This window comes from Mus pahari, chromosome 2 (assembly GCF_900095145.1).
Source record: "Mus pahari chromosome 2, PAHARI_EIJ_v1.1, whole genome shotgun sequence".
NCBI classification, from domain to species: Eukaryota; Metazoa; Chordata; class Mammalia; order Rodentia; family Muridae; genus Mus; species Mus pahari.
In genome coordinates, this window is record NC_034591.1 from 60,257,557 (window position 1) to 60,273,753 (window position 16,197).

Consider the following 16,197-nt stretch of genomic DNA (forward strand, 5'->3'; position numbering starts at 1 on the left):
CTTAATAATACTTGTTTCGTTCATAATTAAAATTTCATGGTTCACACTTAGCAAGTTACACACAGTTTTGGTTCCAGGATATCTTAGGCGAGGCTTAGATAACTTGGAGGTTTTAGAACCTCTTTGAGGACAAGATTTGGCCTCAAAACGTTTTTGTACTCAAAGGCTCCAGTGATCTATTTGTAGTCTTTGTGCTGCGTTTTAAACCTTTAGTCAACTGGCCAAAGAAAATTCCCCATGACAACCTGTCAGTTAAAACTAAGTGGCTATTAGTGAAGCTGTGCAAGTGAGCAGAAAAGAGTAGAAAGAATGCTTGAGTGATAACCAAAATGAAGTAGAGTTCCCGAGGCAGCTGATGTTAGTGCATGAAAGCAATGTATGAGCTGAATGTGTGAGGATGTGGTGATGAAACCCATTACTCTGAATATTCACCTCAAAGCATTAACTACATGAATAGGCAGATATACACAGGGAAAATTAATTCTTCAACCCTGTTTATCTGCTATTAAAAGCACTAATGAACTTTGAACTTTATGTTGCAAGTGCACATTCCAAATGAGTGACTAAGCTTTATCCATGTCTGGTATTAGAGTTGTATGGATAGGAAACTTAATGCAGTGCCTCTTACAGTTCAGCTCTCTAAATCCTTCCTCCAACTGATACCTCTGTTAGCTCATTCACTCATTCACTGTCAGACAACATTTTCCCAAACGAAGTGTTTAACTGTCTGAAAACATGCCTAGCAAGTTTGATAGCCCCAAATGACTGTGAAGTGACCCCTTTAAATAATTCTATCATCAGCTGGATTGAGAAATGTCAAGTCTTCTGCTTCCCATTTTCAGTGATGGAGAGCAAAAGGGTTGCATGTGTGTGACTACTAAATCACCGAATCCACAGAAGTGAGCTGACGTGCCGCCTCTCATGGTCCAATGAGCCCAGTTACTTCAATCGTGAGGTTGTGGGTGTGCTTTGTCACATGTTTCAGAATTCTTCCTGTTGTGGGAGCTCAGTTATTATTCATGGTATCTTCAATCCAGGGCAAGTAGTGAAAGATGCTAGCATAGATGCCAACATCAGCTCTCAAAACACAGCCATCTGCATAAGACAAGATTCCATAAAGTACCCCATTGCAGACTGCTGGGGCAGCCGTGACTTCCTATGGAAAAAGAAAACCAGGTCATCTTTCAGGCAACAGATAAGGAATCCAATGGGGAAAGGAAGGCATCAAGAGTTCATTACCTTGCAAGGCAGCCTCCGCCCTGGCACGATGCCTACACAGATCATGTTTTCTGTGATGTCAAAGGCTTTATAGGCATTACGGCACTCAGCCTTGGAGATTACCGTGACGTTCACAGTCTGCAGTGAGTCAGGGTCTTTGGCTAGAGGAAAAATGAAAACCATATTTCCCGTAAGTTTTTCTAAATACCAAAGCTTCCTTTGCTTTCCTTCTTTTCTCAATATTTGTTCTATTATCAGGAAAGAGTTCAAATTTTGAGAAATGAAAACCAAGAAGTTTAAATAATAAGGATACAGGAGATTATCAAATTAACAACGTGTCATAACGCAAATATCCATCCCCTTAGGTAGGTGGTTGAAATATGTGAGGCATTCTTGCAACAAAATGAAACGAATTGCTTAAAAATTTTTTTTCTAGAAATTTAAACATTTAGAGAGTGTATTTTTCTATGCAAATTTTAGACCTTGAGGCAACTTACAAATATATAGTTTAAATTCTTATTTGTCAGATGGCAAAACTAATTAATTATCTGGTAAATACTACTACTACCACTACTACTACTACTACTACTATTACTACTACTACTACTAGTAGTAGTAGTAGTAGTAATAGAACAACCTAAATCATTAGTAAAAGTAAAGAAGAAAAAACAACTAGACTATGTGGTACAGTACAATTTAATACTGTGTCTTCTGGTCTTTAATTCAAGCTGTTTCTTTTACATCAAAGTCTCATAATAAGAAAGGTTTTCTAATTTGTCAAGCAGTGAGAATAAGGAAACCAGTGTACTATCTATATACAGATGCTCCTCTTAGGATTCTTGGGCAAAAGTTCTATATTTTGAGATTTTACTTTTTTAACTTGAATATGTGTTTACTTCTAAATCTTTATTTGAAAATATGACACTAATTTTTAAAAGTAAATATTGACTTATTTGCCTTACTTTCTAGTATAACAATATATTCATAGCTCTGCATTTCTTTTCAGAGTAATTTCAGAAATGTTTACTTCATGAGTTAGACTAAAATAAGGTACATGGGGGGGTAGGGAAGTCACTTTTCTTTTTTATATCCAGTGAGAGTGACCTAGGTTATAATTTTCTGGTGTTGATAAGAATACTCAAAATTTATTCTTCTAGGAAATTTTGTGTTTTTAAGTATACAATATTATTACTTATTATAGTCACTTTATTGTGCACTCAAACACCAGACTATACATCACTTGATCAACTTCTTTCCATTCTCCCTCTCTTTAGTCTTCAGGGACCTTTTTTTCAGTCTTACATAGTAATGCTCTATCTTATTTGCCACAATATTATAGATTTATCTTATACTTGATAATCTTATGTATTTCCTATTTCAAGAATTTGAGCTCATTCATTGCTTGAAATGGTTTGAAAACTTTTGATAGTATGTTATATTTCATTTTAGAGTGAAGAAAATTGAAGCTCTGAGACAAAAATAGAGTTCTGTTACACATCACTAGGTATTCTATTGAAACTATTTTTATATTTATAAGCAAAATGATAGAAAGATATATCAGAGAAAAAACTTGAAAATCTCCCAATGAGGTAAAGGAAAAGGAAAAGGTGAAAGTAGAAACTTGAAGAAAGTCTTATGAAAGCAGAATTATCGAAGCTCAGATGGGAGTCCTCAGAGAATGCCAGCAAAGTCAGGCACCATCACTGAATGGTTCAAACTCACCGACGTCACATAGATTGTAGGCCCAGGTAGACACAGAGCACATGGCATTCACAGATACAGTGTGTTGAGGCAGTTTGACTGCTTTTGCATAGTTACTGTGCTTAATCCTTCTTTTCAGTTTGATTAACATGAGGTCATATGAAATAGAAGAGACCAAGAAGTATGGATGGTGGAATATTTTCTCATAGTCAGACACCTCCACATCCCTTTCCAAGGGATCTGCTGGGTTTGTTATCCCAAGAATCACATGAAGGTTCCTAGAACGATAGGGGGATATTGATTAAAAATAGTTTATCAATTTTCTGCAATCATATGGTACTTAATTAGTTTTCCCCAAAGAACATTCCCTGAAGATCTTCCATGAATCATTTATTGAGAGTCATATACAAGTGGCTGGGTCTATGTGTGACCTGAGAACTCAAAGAATAAAACAATCTGAAGTTCTTATCACTCACGGTAAATTGCAGTGTGCAGATGTGATCACCCATAAAGGATGGATCAGGACTCCAGTGCAGGGCAAGTAATCAGACTTCAGGTAGACCAAGTAGGGGGGAGTGGTGCCAGCCACGTGATCTGGATTATAGGCAAAGGTACCTGGAAAGAAAGGGATGGGATTTTTTTCATCAATCACTAAGAAAAACATTGAAATAAAACCAAAAAGTTCAAAAATACAACAGCAAAGTAAAATAAGGGGGGGGGAGGGAAATATATTTCACTAGCTTTAACTTATTGAAGTTAACTTATTTAAGTTAAATCTTTAAAGTGACTTAGTTTGTTCTGAAGACAATGACAGTTGATAGAAATAGCTACTTTAAAATTTTAAAAAGTGTTCATCCTTTTAATTGTAAAGAAACATTCTCCTACTTGAATTATGAGTTCTCTTAGGCCTGTGAGCCTAGTTCAGTGGGTGAAACAGTTGTTGATCAAGCCTGACAACCAGAGTCTGATTCTTCCAGAACCCAAAGATGAAAGGAGAATCCCTACTTCACAAAGTAGCCTACAACTTTTACAAATGTACAATTGCTCATGGACACCCTCATTTTACATATACAATAATAAAGGAATGACTTTAAAAAGAAATACAGGTTCCCTCATTTTATACAATTAAGTGGAATCTGTTAGACTAGCTAATTACTAAGCCATTTTACCAACTTTAATAACATTTGCATGTAAAATGCCCCACACAGTATCATGTATTTGAACACTTGAATTCCAGCTGATGGCGATGTTTTAGAAAGTAGATCTCTAGGGAGCAAGCTTTGAGGTTGTTAGCCTATCCCACTCCTTGTCTGGCCTCTGATTTTCATAGATGTGAGCAAATAGCCTCATGTCTCTGCTACCAATTCAGAGGCTGCTCTTGTCACCATGGCTTCCCTACCATAATGGAATGTTCTCTCAACTCATAAGCCAAGTGAGCCTTTCTCCTTTATGTTGCTTCTTTGTCATAACAATGGGAATAGTAACTGATACAAGGACTTTCACAAGTTATCTCTCTCTTCCAACACTGTACCATGAACAATGAAAGCCAGTACCATGACAAGAACAGGGCAAATGCTCTCAGAGTCTAAGGACACAAGGGAGTAAATAATGCCATCAATTAATGTCATACTAGTATATGCCAGGCTCTGCTTAGGAGTTTGGGTTAGCTTATGAGTGAAACAGATAGCCATGTTCTTAAACATCTGAATCGATAAACATATTTAAAAAAAATGATGAACTCAAGTAAATAAAATAGCATGTTGGATAGTGATTAAAGCTATGGGGATAAAGTTAGGACAGTTAAAGATGTAAAATACTGGTTGTGTGTGTGTTGGGGTCTGGGGGTTATGGGTGGATCACAAAGTAAAACATCATGCCTCAGTGGCCAGGGTTGGGTAACAGCAAAGAGCAATGTCTTGGAGACAGAGAATTTTGATCATCAGATGTGTGGAGCCAGAGATTCCAGAAAGAGGAAACAGCTACAGCCAGAATATGAGGTCTAGGTCCTGTCTAAGCAATATCATAGAGGCCAGTGTGGCTGACATGGCATGAGTTAAGTAAAGATGGCGGTGGTAGAGAGTAATGTACAAGGGATAGTGCATTTTGTGCGATGTTGGAGTTATGCAAACTTGTATTCTAAGTGGAAGTGGGACCTCTTCAAGATTTAAAGAAGTGATGGCATCACCCTCTTAGAAACCCTGGAAGAAGAGCATGTAGAAATGGAGAGATCTGTTGGCAAGTAAATGAATATTCCAGTGGAGATGCTGGTTTGGAGTATCATGAATAGTAAATGGAATGAGATGTGTGATTGGACTTAGGATATATTTAGAAAACAGAACAAATAACATTTTCCTAACACAGTAATCATCGAGTGTGGAGCTGAGCCATGTCAAAAGTTTACAACTTTAAGTCTGATGCGGCAATCCTTAGTTGAATTCCTCTTTTAACCTGGGCCTTCTCTTTCCTGTTCCTATGCCACAATATCTATCATGTTCCAGACAGGTCCAGAATAAGCTCCTAATGTGGAATGGATATCTTGTAGATGTGTTAGCTTCCATGCCTCCTTCAAAGTACATAAGCAATCAATTTGAAGTGCAGCAGGCAGGTATTCTCATAGGAAGTAACTAAACTTGGTATGTGCTGTGGCAGTGCTGAGAGACAGAGAAACAGTCACATACTAAGTCTCAAATGATGTCACTATCATTTTTCTATCTTCCATGCCTTCCCTAGGACTCCTCTTTGGCAAATAGTAAAAGATGTGAAGATACTCACCAAGCAGGGTTGAAAGAATGCAGAGGAAGGCTAACTTCATTATGATGTTGAAAGCTGTTTTGAGGTGGATTTTAGCTCAGTGTCTCTGTAAAGCATAAAGAAGACAGAATGAGATAAAATACTGATGACTTACTTCAGTGGTAGGATTTACTTTATGAAAAGCTCTCCCCATCAGAGTATAAAGTGGTGTCAGAGGGAAGAAATAACTTGTAACAAACCTGATCACTCATGCTGTCTAGATCTCAGTTTTGTCTTCTTTTGAAGAAGTTACTTAATCCAAGAGAGATGTTCACAAAGTCTCCACAGACTCCTGCTCTTTGACTTGTTTAGGAATGATGCTCTCTGGGCTGCACACATGATGCAAGCCCCTCCCACCTCTATGATGATGCTCATGCCATTTGTGAGACTCTGGCATTTATCTGTACTCTGGCACTGACAGTAACCACTTTGCTTGACACTCAGTATCTCTTTGAAGTATTTTAGTTATTTTCTTCATGACCCAAACCAGGCATCATTTAAAACCATACAAACCTCACCAGAGCTGTAATATCTGTTTTGGTTGGGCATCCATATATTTAAAGTTTCCATTTCTGTCTTCAAGGAGTTCCCAAGCTGGAAGAAGTGATAGACAGTGAAACAAATAGGTGCTACCAAAAGTACCCAGACACAAACACACCAATATATAGATTAGGTAATACTACTTGTAAATCATATCTGTTAAAATATATGTATCCAAAAATATAAAGAAATATTAAAACTCAACAAGCATCAAGGAACCTGATTTGAATGTTGGTCTAAGATCTGAGCAGGTGGTCCCCTTGCTGAATGTTTTGTCTTGGATTGCCAAAATAATTAGCATAGTCTAGTGCCATGAGCAACACACATTAGTCTTCTTTTAGATCTGAAGTTTGTAACTCAGTTCTCCAATTACTGACAAATTTGGTGATTGTACCTTCTTCTGGAGGTTCACTTGGCTTTTTCCAGATGTGTATATACACAGGAAAGGGGAGTGGATAGAGTATTATTTTTCCTACAAGCATCTAATACTTAGAGAGTTCCTAAAATATGGAACAGAAATTGCTGAGAAACACATTTAAAATGTGCAACATTCATAGTCATGAGGAAGTGCAAATTAAAATTACTTTGAGATTTTATCTTATTTGAGTCAAAATGGTCAAGGTAATTAAATAAATGCTAGCACATGCTAGTGAAAATATGAGGGAAGGGGAGAAGGAGAACACTTACTCATTTTTGAAGGAAGTGCAAATTAGTACAGCCACTGTGGAAATCAGTGGGGAGGCTTCTCAGGCATCTGGTAATGGATCTGCCTCAATATCTACTTATATCTCTCTTGCGCATATACTTAAAGGACTTCATGACCTACTAGAGAAATACTTGCTCACCCACGTTCATTGCTGTTCTATTTATAATAGCCAAAAATTGGAAGTAGTGTGAACATCCTTCACGTGTTGAATGGATAATGAAATGTGGCACATTTACACAATGGAACATTATTCAGAATGTAGTTTGAAAACATGACCATTTAGCAAAAACAACATCAGATTCCCCTATCATGTCATTGCCCAACCTAGGGCTTTTGACCAGGTTTATAGTACCATGAATCAATTCCCTCTGAAATGTGCTTCAGATACAATCAGAAACAAGTTGTTTATCCCCACTGAAGTTATGTCATTATTGTACCTAGCAGGTTAGTACTGTAGCATGCAAGGTACAGCACTGGGTGAGATCACTGGTAAATTTTCTTCTTCTTCAGACCGAATGACAACTTCTGCCACAGTGAGCATCCAGAAGATTGTCCTGGTCAATTTGAAATTGATTTCTCTATGTCATTCAAAAAGTATGTGACAAAGTGAAGTAGAGTCTTAATATATACTTGTGCTTAGAAATCAAGGGTATGGCAAGTCTGTGTAAATTTGGTTGCCTGTGGCTTTCCTGACCAATAGCTTGTAGGGAGGTAACCCATGCCTCACTTCTTTCCAACAAATTTCCCCTCTTGTTTTCACATTTAAAACATTTATTTTATTAAGTATATGTAGGTGTGTGTGTGTGTGTGTGTGTGTGTGTGTGTGTGTGTGTGTGTATGCAGATGTATTATGTGTGAATGCAGGTGCCTGTGGAGATCCATTTGATCCATGGGAGCTGCAGTTTTAGTTGTAAACCACCTGATATAAGAAGTGTTGGGTGAACTCAGGTCCTCTGGAAGACCAGAACATGCACTTAACGTCTGAACCATCTTTCCAGTTCAAACTTTCACATTTTTGTGTGGTACTGATGAGTTTAAATTAGTGTTTGTAAGCATGAGCATCTATAGTGAAGTTATTAATTATAATGTGAGGAAGTAATTGGTGCCTAGTTCACCAAGAAAACTTTGAGGAGAGAGAAGCTTTGAAATTAAGAGTTGCTATGGAAAATTATAATTAAATGTAATATATGATCATCAAGTGCTGCTGATGTTATTTAAGAGTTGTGGAAATCTCTGGCACAAACATAACTGTAATTCAGTATGGCAGCAGGGAATACTACCAAGATCCATCTAGGAGTAGCTAAAAACTAGCAGGTGCTCTTCCTGAGATGGTTCACCATGGACTAAAATCTATGACAGATTTGCTTCTCTAGGCAAGACTAAAAAGATTAAACCTGAGGAAAGATTTCTGCTATTAATATGCTTCTCCTGTTATTACTAAATATGTAACAACCACTAGGTATTGACCTACCCTTTTAAGCATATATCTACAGACCTACGAAGATGCACTATATTGTAGTGATGCTATACAGACAAATAGATAATGATTCTACAGAATTCCTGGTTTGATTCAAATAATTTTTAGAAGAATGTTTTTAGAGATGATCTTAGTTTCTAGAAAGATGTAGTAAAGATAGAATAAAGAATAGAATGTGCCCAGGTCTACCTTGAATGCAAACTCAGAGGTAGCTAGTTCCACAGGCCTCAGAGGAGGCTCCACTCTTAGGCACCGTACCATGCCCAGGACCTTAGGATCAGGGTGAAGAGAATACAACATCTCTTCCAAAACCACTGGAAGTAACTGGAACCAGCAGGATCCAGGGACTCAGGAACCCCACCCAACAAATGGCTCAGGTTCCTTCCTTGGATGCCAACTCAGGGCAGCGACCAGTCCCACAGCCCCCAGAGGTGGCTCCACTCCCAGGTGATATAGCAAGACCATAATCTTAGGAATCCAGGATCCCAGGAGCTTTGCCACACCAGGATCTTGGTGTCAGAGGCAGCTTGACTCCCAGGAACTCTGACACACCAGAATCTCAGGATCACAGAATCCTGGAATCACAGGATCACAGAGCCAACCGGACTCTGAGGAGCTCTGATTCAACCAGGATTACAGGAAGGAATGGCTCCAGTCAGATATAGTGAGGGCAGGAAGAACTAGAGATACTCAGATGGTGGGAAGTAAACATAAGAAAGGAAGTAACAGAAACTAAGGTTACTGGGCATCACCATCACCCAATTCTCCCAGCATAACACCAGAAAAGCAAGATTTGGATCTAAGGTCACTCTTTCTATTTCTTTAGGGGATATGGGGCTGTTTAGATTGTTAATCTGATCCTGATTTAACTTTGGTACCTGGTATCTGTCTAGAAAAGTGTTCATTTCATCCAGGTTTTCCAGTTTCATTGAGTATAGCTTCTTGTAGTAGGATCTGATGTTGCTTTGGATTTCCTCAGGTTCTGTTGTTATGTCTCCCTTTACATTTCTGATTTTGTTAATTAGAATACTGTCCCTGTGCCCTCTAGTTAGTCTGGCTAAGGGTTCATCATCTATCTTGTTGATTTTCTCAAAGGACCAGCTCCTGGTTTGGTTGATTCTTTGTATAGTTCTTTTTGTTTCCACTTGGTTGATTTCAGCCCTGAGTTTGATTATTTCCTGCCATCTACTCCTTTTGGTTGAATTTGCTTCCTTTTGTTCTAGAATTTTTAGGTGTGCTGTCAAGCTGCTATTGTGTGCTCTCTCTATTTTCTTTTTGGCAGCACTCAGAGCTATGAGTTTTCCTCTTAGGGCCAATTTCATTGTGTCCCATAAGTTTGGATATGTTGTGTCTTCATTTTCATTAAACTCTANAANGTCTTTAATTTCTTTATTTCTTCCTTGACCAAGGTATCATTGAATAGAGTGTTGTTCAGCTTCCATGTCAACGTTGGCTTTCTATTTTTTATGTTGTTATTGAAGATCAGCCTTAGTCCGTGGTGATCTGATAGGACGCATTAGATAATTTCAATATTTTTATATCTGTTAAGGACTGTTTTGTGACCGATTATATGTCAGTTTTGGAAAAGGAATCATGAGGTGCTGAGAAGAAGGTATATTCTTTTGTTTTAGGATAAAAATGTTCTGTAGATATCTATTAAATCCATTTGTTTCATAACTTGTTAGTTTCAATGTGCCTCTGTTTAGTTTCTGTTTCCAGGATCTGTCCATTGATGAAGTCTCTCACTATTATTGTGTGAACTGCAATGTGTGCTTTGAGCTTTACTAAAATTTCCTTAATGAATGTGAATGCCCTTGCATTTGGAGCACAGATATTCAGAATTCCTCTTGGAAGATTTTATCTTTGATGAGTATGAAGTGCCTCTCCTTGACTTTTTTGATAACTTTAAGTTTGAAGTTGATTTTATTCAATATTAGAATGGCTACTCTAGCTTTTTTTTTTAGACCATTTGCTTGGAAGTTTGTTTTCCAGTCTTTTACTCTGAGGTAGTGTCTGTCTTTGTCCCTGAGGTGGGTTTCCTGTATACAGCAAAATGTTGTATCCTATTCCTGTAGCCAGTCTGTTAGTCTTTGTCTTTTTATTGGGGAATTGAATCCATTGATATTAAGAGATATTAAGAAAAAGTAATTGCTGCTTCCTATTATTTTTGTTGTTACAGTTGTAATTCTGTTCTTGTGGATATCTTCTTTTAGGTTTGTTGAAGGATTATTTTCTTGCTTTTTCTAGGGCATAATTTCCCTCCTTGTGTTGGAGTTTTACCTTTATTGTCCTTTGAAGGGCTGGATTCATGGAAGGGTATTATGTGAATTTGGTTTTATCATGGAATACTTTGGTTTCTCCATCTATAGTTATTGAGAGTTTTGCTGGGTATAGTAGCCTGGGCTGGCATTTGTGCTCTCTTAGGGTCTGTATAGCATCTGTCCAGGATCTCCTGGCTTTCATAGTTTCTGGTGAGAAATCTGGTGTAATTCTAATAGGTCTGTGTTTATATGTTACTTGACCCTTTTCCCTTACTGCTTTTAATATTCTATCTTTATTTAGTGCATTTGTTGTTCTGATTATTATGTGTGAGGAGGAATTTCTTTTCTGGTCCAGTCTATTTGGAATTTTGTAGGCTTCTTGTATGTTCATGGGCATCTCTTTCTTTAGGTTAGGGAAGTTTTCTTCTATAATTTTGTTGATCTTGGATGGTTTTTTCAATTCCAGCACTTGTTTGGTTATGTTTTCCCATTATTCTTTAAGGGATTTTTGTGTTTCTTCTTTAAGGACTTCTACCTGTTTAGCAGTGTTTTCCTGTAATTCTTTGAAGGATTTTTGTGCTTCCTCTTTAAGGTCTTCTACCTATTTAGCAGTCTTATCCTGTATTTCTTTAAGTGAGCTATTAATGCCCTTCTTAAAATCCTCTACCAGCATCATGTGATTTTTAAATCAGAATCTTGCTTTTCATGTGTGTTGGGGTATTCAGGACTTGCTGTTGTGGGCATACTGGGTTCCGGTGATGCCGAGAGGTCTTGGTTTCTGTTAGTAAGATTCTTATGTTTGCCTTTCACCATCTGGAAATCTCTGGTGTCAAATGTTCTGGCTGACTCTGGCTGGAGCTTGTTCCTCCTGTGATTATGTTAGCCTCTGTCAGTACTCCTGAAAGTCCAACTCTCTCCTGAGTCCCAATGGTCAGTGCTCTCTCTGCAGGCAAGCTCTCCTGAGACCTGGGGTCAGAGCCCTCTCTGGAGGCCAAATCTCCTCAGTGATCCTTATATCCTTGGTGTCCTAGGGTGCTTGCAGCACAGAGAGTCCTCTGGGGACCGTGGGACCTTCCACTGAGTTGGCACCCAAAGTGGCACAGGGCTTGAACCAACCAGAATGAACCCCAGCTGTTGGTTGTGTGGTTTTTCAGTGTCCCTGTTCCTGCTCGCACAGGCCACTCCCAGCTGTTTTGGAACAGATTTTGCATTCCACTCACCAGTGATCCCAAGATCCTGGGTGTGCTAAGAGACATGCAGCGTGGAAAATCCTCTGGGGACTGTGGGACTGTCTGCCGAGTTTGTGCCCAAGGTGGCATGGGGCTGGCACCAACCAGAACCTCCTTAATATCTCTTAATACCAAAGGACTCAATTCACTGACAAAAAGACATAGACTAACAGATTGGTTATGTAAACAGGACCCAGCATTTTGCTGCATACAGGAAACACACCTCAGTGACTTTGGCAGATACTACCTTAGAGCCAAAGGTGGGAATACAATTTTCCAAGCAAATGGTCTTAAGAAACAAACTGTAGTAGCCATTCTAGTATCAAATAAAATCAACTTTCAACCAAAAGTTATCAAAAAGGATAAGGAAGGACACTTCATACTGGTCAAAGGAAAAAAATCTATCAAGATGAACTCTCAATTCTGAACATTTATGCTCCAAATGCTAGGGCATCCACATTCATGAAAGAAACTTTACTAAAGCTCAAAGTACACATTGTATCCAACACTATAATAGTGGGAGACTTTAACACCCTACTCTCAGAAATGGACAGGTCATGGAAACAGAAACTAACAGAGATACTGTGAAACTCACAGAAGTTATGAACCAAATGGATCTAACAGATATTTATAGAACATTCCATCCTAAAGCAAAAAAATATACTTTCTTCTCAGCACCTCATGGTACTTTCTCCAAAATTGACCATATAATTGGCCACAAAACAGGCCTCAACAGATACAAGAAGATTGAAATAATCCCATGCACCCTATTGGATCACAATGGATTAAGGCTGGTCTTAAATTCCAACAAAAACAACGGAAAACACTCATACACATGGAAACTGAACAATGTTCTCTACTGAATGTTAACTTGGTCAAGCTTTATATGTCCTAGTACAGGGGAACACCAGGGCCAAGAAGTGGGAGTGGGAGGGTAGGGGAGCAGCTCAGGGGGAGGGTACAGGGAACTTTCGGGATAGCATTTGAAATGTAAATAAAGAAAATATCTAATAAAAAAGGAAGAAATAAAGAAAGAAATTAAAGACTTTTTAGAATTTAATGAAAATGAAGACACATCATACCAAATCTTATGGAACACAATGAAAGCAGAGGTAAGATGAAAACTCATAGCTCTAAGTGCCTTCACAGGAAACTGGAGAGAGCTTGCTGTAGAAGCTTGACAGCACACCTGAAAGCTCTAGAACAAAAAGAAGCAAATACACCCAAGAGGATTAGATGGCAGGAAATAATCAAACTCAGGGCTGCAATTAACCAAATAGAAACAAAAAGAACTATACAAAGAATCAACAAAACCAGGAGCTGATTCTTTGAGAAAATCAACAAGATATATAAACCGTAAGCCAGGCTAACCAGAGGATACAAAGACAGTATCCAAATCAATAAAACCAGAAATGAAAAGGTAGACATAACAATGGAAACCGTGGAAATTAAAAAAATTATCAGATCCTACTACAAAAGTTTATACTCAACTAAATTCCAAAATCTGGATGAAATGGACAGCTTTCTAGACACATACAAGCTGCCAAAGTTAAAAGAGGATAAGATAAACCACCTAACCAGTCCCATAACCCCTAAAGAAATAGAAGCAGTCATAAATAGTCTCCCAACCATAAAAAGTCCAAGACCAGATGGGTTTAGTGGAGAATTCTATCAGACCTTTAAAGAAGACCTAATACCACTACTCTTCAAACCATTTCCACAAAATAGAAATGAAAGCTACACTACCCAATTCATCCTGTGAGGCCACAATTTTGCTTAATCCTAAATAATACAAAGACCAAAGAAAAAAGAGAACTTCAGACCAATTTCACTTATGAATATCGATGCAAAAATACCCAATAAAGTTATTGCCAACAGAATTCAAGAGCACATCAAAATGTTCTACCAGGATCCAGTAGGCTTCATCCCAGGGATGCAGGGATGGTTTAATATATCGAAATCTATCAATGTAATTCACTACATAAATGAACTTAAAGGAAAAAAAAACCAACAACACAGGATCATTCCATTAGATGCTGAAAAAGCTTTTGACAAAATTCAACATCCCTTCATGTTAAAAGTCTTGGAAAGATCAGGAATTCAATGCCCATACCTAAACATAGTAAGAGCAATATAGAACAAACCAGTAGCCAACATCAAACTGAATGGAGAAAAACTTGAAACAATCCTACTAAAATCAGGAACTAGACAAGGCTGCCCACTCACTCCCTATCTATTCAACATAGTGCTTGAAGTTCTAGCTAGGGCAGTTAGACAACAAAAGGAGGTCAGAGGAATACAAATTGGAAAGGAAGAAGTCAAAATATTACTATTTGCAGATGTTATGATCAGACCACCAGAAAACGCCTAAAGCTGATAAACAACTTCAGCAAAGTGGCTGGATACAAAATTAAATCAAACAAATAAGTAGCCTTCCTCTACTCAAAAGATAAACAGGCTGAGAAAGAAATTAGGGAAATGACACCCTTCAAAATAGTCACAAATAATATAAAATACCTTGGTGTGACTCTAACTAAGGAAGTGAAAGATCTGTAGGAGAACTTCAAGTCTCTGAAGAAAGAAATCGAAGATCTCAGAAGATGGAAAGATCTCCCATGCTCATGGATTGGCAGAATTAATATAGTAAAAATGGGTATCTTGCCAAAAACAATCTACAGATTCAATAAAATCCCCATCAAAACTCCAACTTAATTCTAGAGTTAGTATGAGCAATTTGCAAATTTAATTGGAATAACAACAAAGAAAAAAAAAAACCCAGGATATCGAAAACTATCCTCAACAATAAAAGACCTTCTGGGGGACTCATCATCCCTGACACCAAGCTGTATCACCCAGCAATTGTGATAAAAACTGCATGGAATTGGTACAGAGACAGGTAGGAAGAATAGAACTGAAGACCAAGAAAGGAACACACACACATATGGTCACTTGATCTTTGACAAAGGAGCTAAAACCATCCAGTCAAAAAAAAAAAAAAAAAAAAGACAGCATTTTTAATAAATGGTGCTGGTTCAACTGACAGTTAGCATGTAGAAGAATGCGAATTGATCCATTATTATCTCCTTGTACAAAGCTCAATTCCAAGGGGATCAAGAACCTTCACATAAAACCAGACACTGAAACATATAGAGTAGAAAATGGGGAAGAGTCCTTCCTGTCAGTGCCAGCACTGGGGCACCTAGAGTGCGGAGTCTGCGGACACCCCCACGGTCCCTAGAGGACTGCCCACACGATCTTAGGATCACTGGTGAGCAGAACACTACATCTTCTCCAATCTGATAGTGAAGGGTCTGTGACAACAGGAACAAGGAAACCAATCCTCTTCCTGACCAGAGGCTCAGGTTCCTTTTGATCAATGCTGGTTAACCTTGGTTTCAAATGGACCAGACAGCTCCAAGATCCTCAAAGGAGACACCACTTCCAGGCACTGTAACATGCCCAGGACAACAGGATCCCAGGATAACAGGAGCTGGGTCACACCAGTATTTGAGGGTCTCAGAGGAGCTTGACTGCCAAGAACTCTGACACATCCAAAATATCAGGTTCACAGGAGTCTGCAATCGAAGGATCACAGAGAAACCTGGACTCTGAGGAGTCCTGAATCAGCTGGGATTATAGGAAGGACAGGCTCCAATCAGATATATTGAGGGCAGCAAGCACTTGAGATAATCAGGTGGCAGGAGGCTAGTGTAAGAACAGAAGCAACAGAAACCAAGGTTACTTGGCATCATCAGAATCAAAGTCACCCACCATAGCAAGTCCTGGATACACCATCACACCAGAAAAGCAAGACATGGATCTACAGTCACTTCTCATGATGATGGACTTTAAAAAGGAAATACAGGAATACACAGGTAAATAGCTAGAAATCTTTAAAGTGGAAACACTAAAATCCCTTAGAGAGTTTCAGGAAAACACTGCTAAACAGGTAGAAGCCCTTAAAGAACAACAGGAAAACACTGCTAAACAAGTGGAAGTCCTTACAGAAGAAACACAAAAATCCCTTAAAGAATTATAGGAAAACACATCCAAATAGGTGATGGAATTGAACAAAACCATCCAAGACCTAAAAAGGGATGTGGAAACAATAAATAAAACCCATAGTGAAACAATTCTGGAGATAGAAATCCTAGGAAAAAATCAGAAAACATAGATGCCAGCATCAGCAACAGAATACAAGAGATGGAAGAGAGAATCTCAAGTGCAGAAGATTCCATAGAGAACATGGGCACAACAATCAAAGAAAATGCAAAA

At 38.3% G+C, this 16,197-nt stretch overlaps 1 protein-coding gene across 1 annotated transcript; it reads right to left on the reverse strand.

The window, feature by feature from the left end:
• Positions 1–929: 929 nt before the first annotated feature.
• Prss58 (serine protease 58) lies at positions 930–6,024 on the reverse strand. Its single transcript, XM_021191779.1, has 6 exons — positions 5,910–6,024; positions 5,692–5,776; positions 3,396–3,534; positions 2,941–3,197; positions 1,240–1,379; positions 930–1,156 (listed from the first exon to the last, which is right to left on the reverse strand). Exons 2-6 carry the CDS (start codon positions 5,729–5,731, stop codon positions 1,007–1,009), a joined length of 726 nt encoding a protein of 241 aa, XP_021047438.1. The 5' UTR covers positions 5,732–5,776; positions 5,910–6,024; the 3' UTR covers positions 930–1,006.
• Between the last annotated feature and the right edge of the window lie 10,173 nt (positions 6,025–16,197).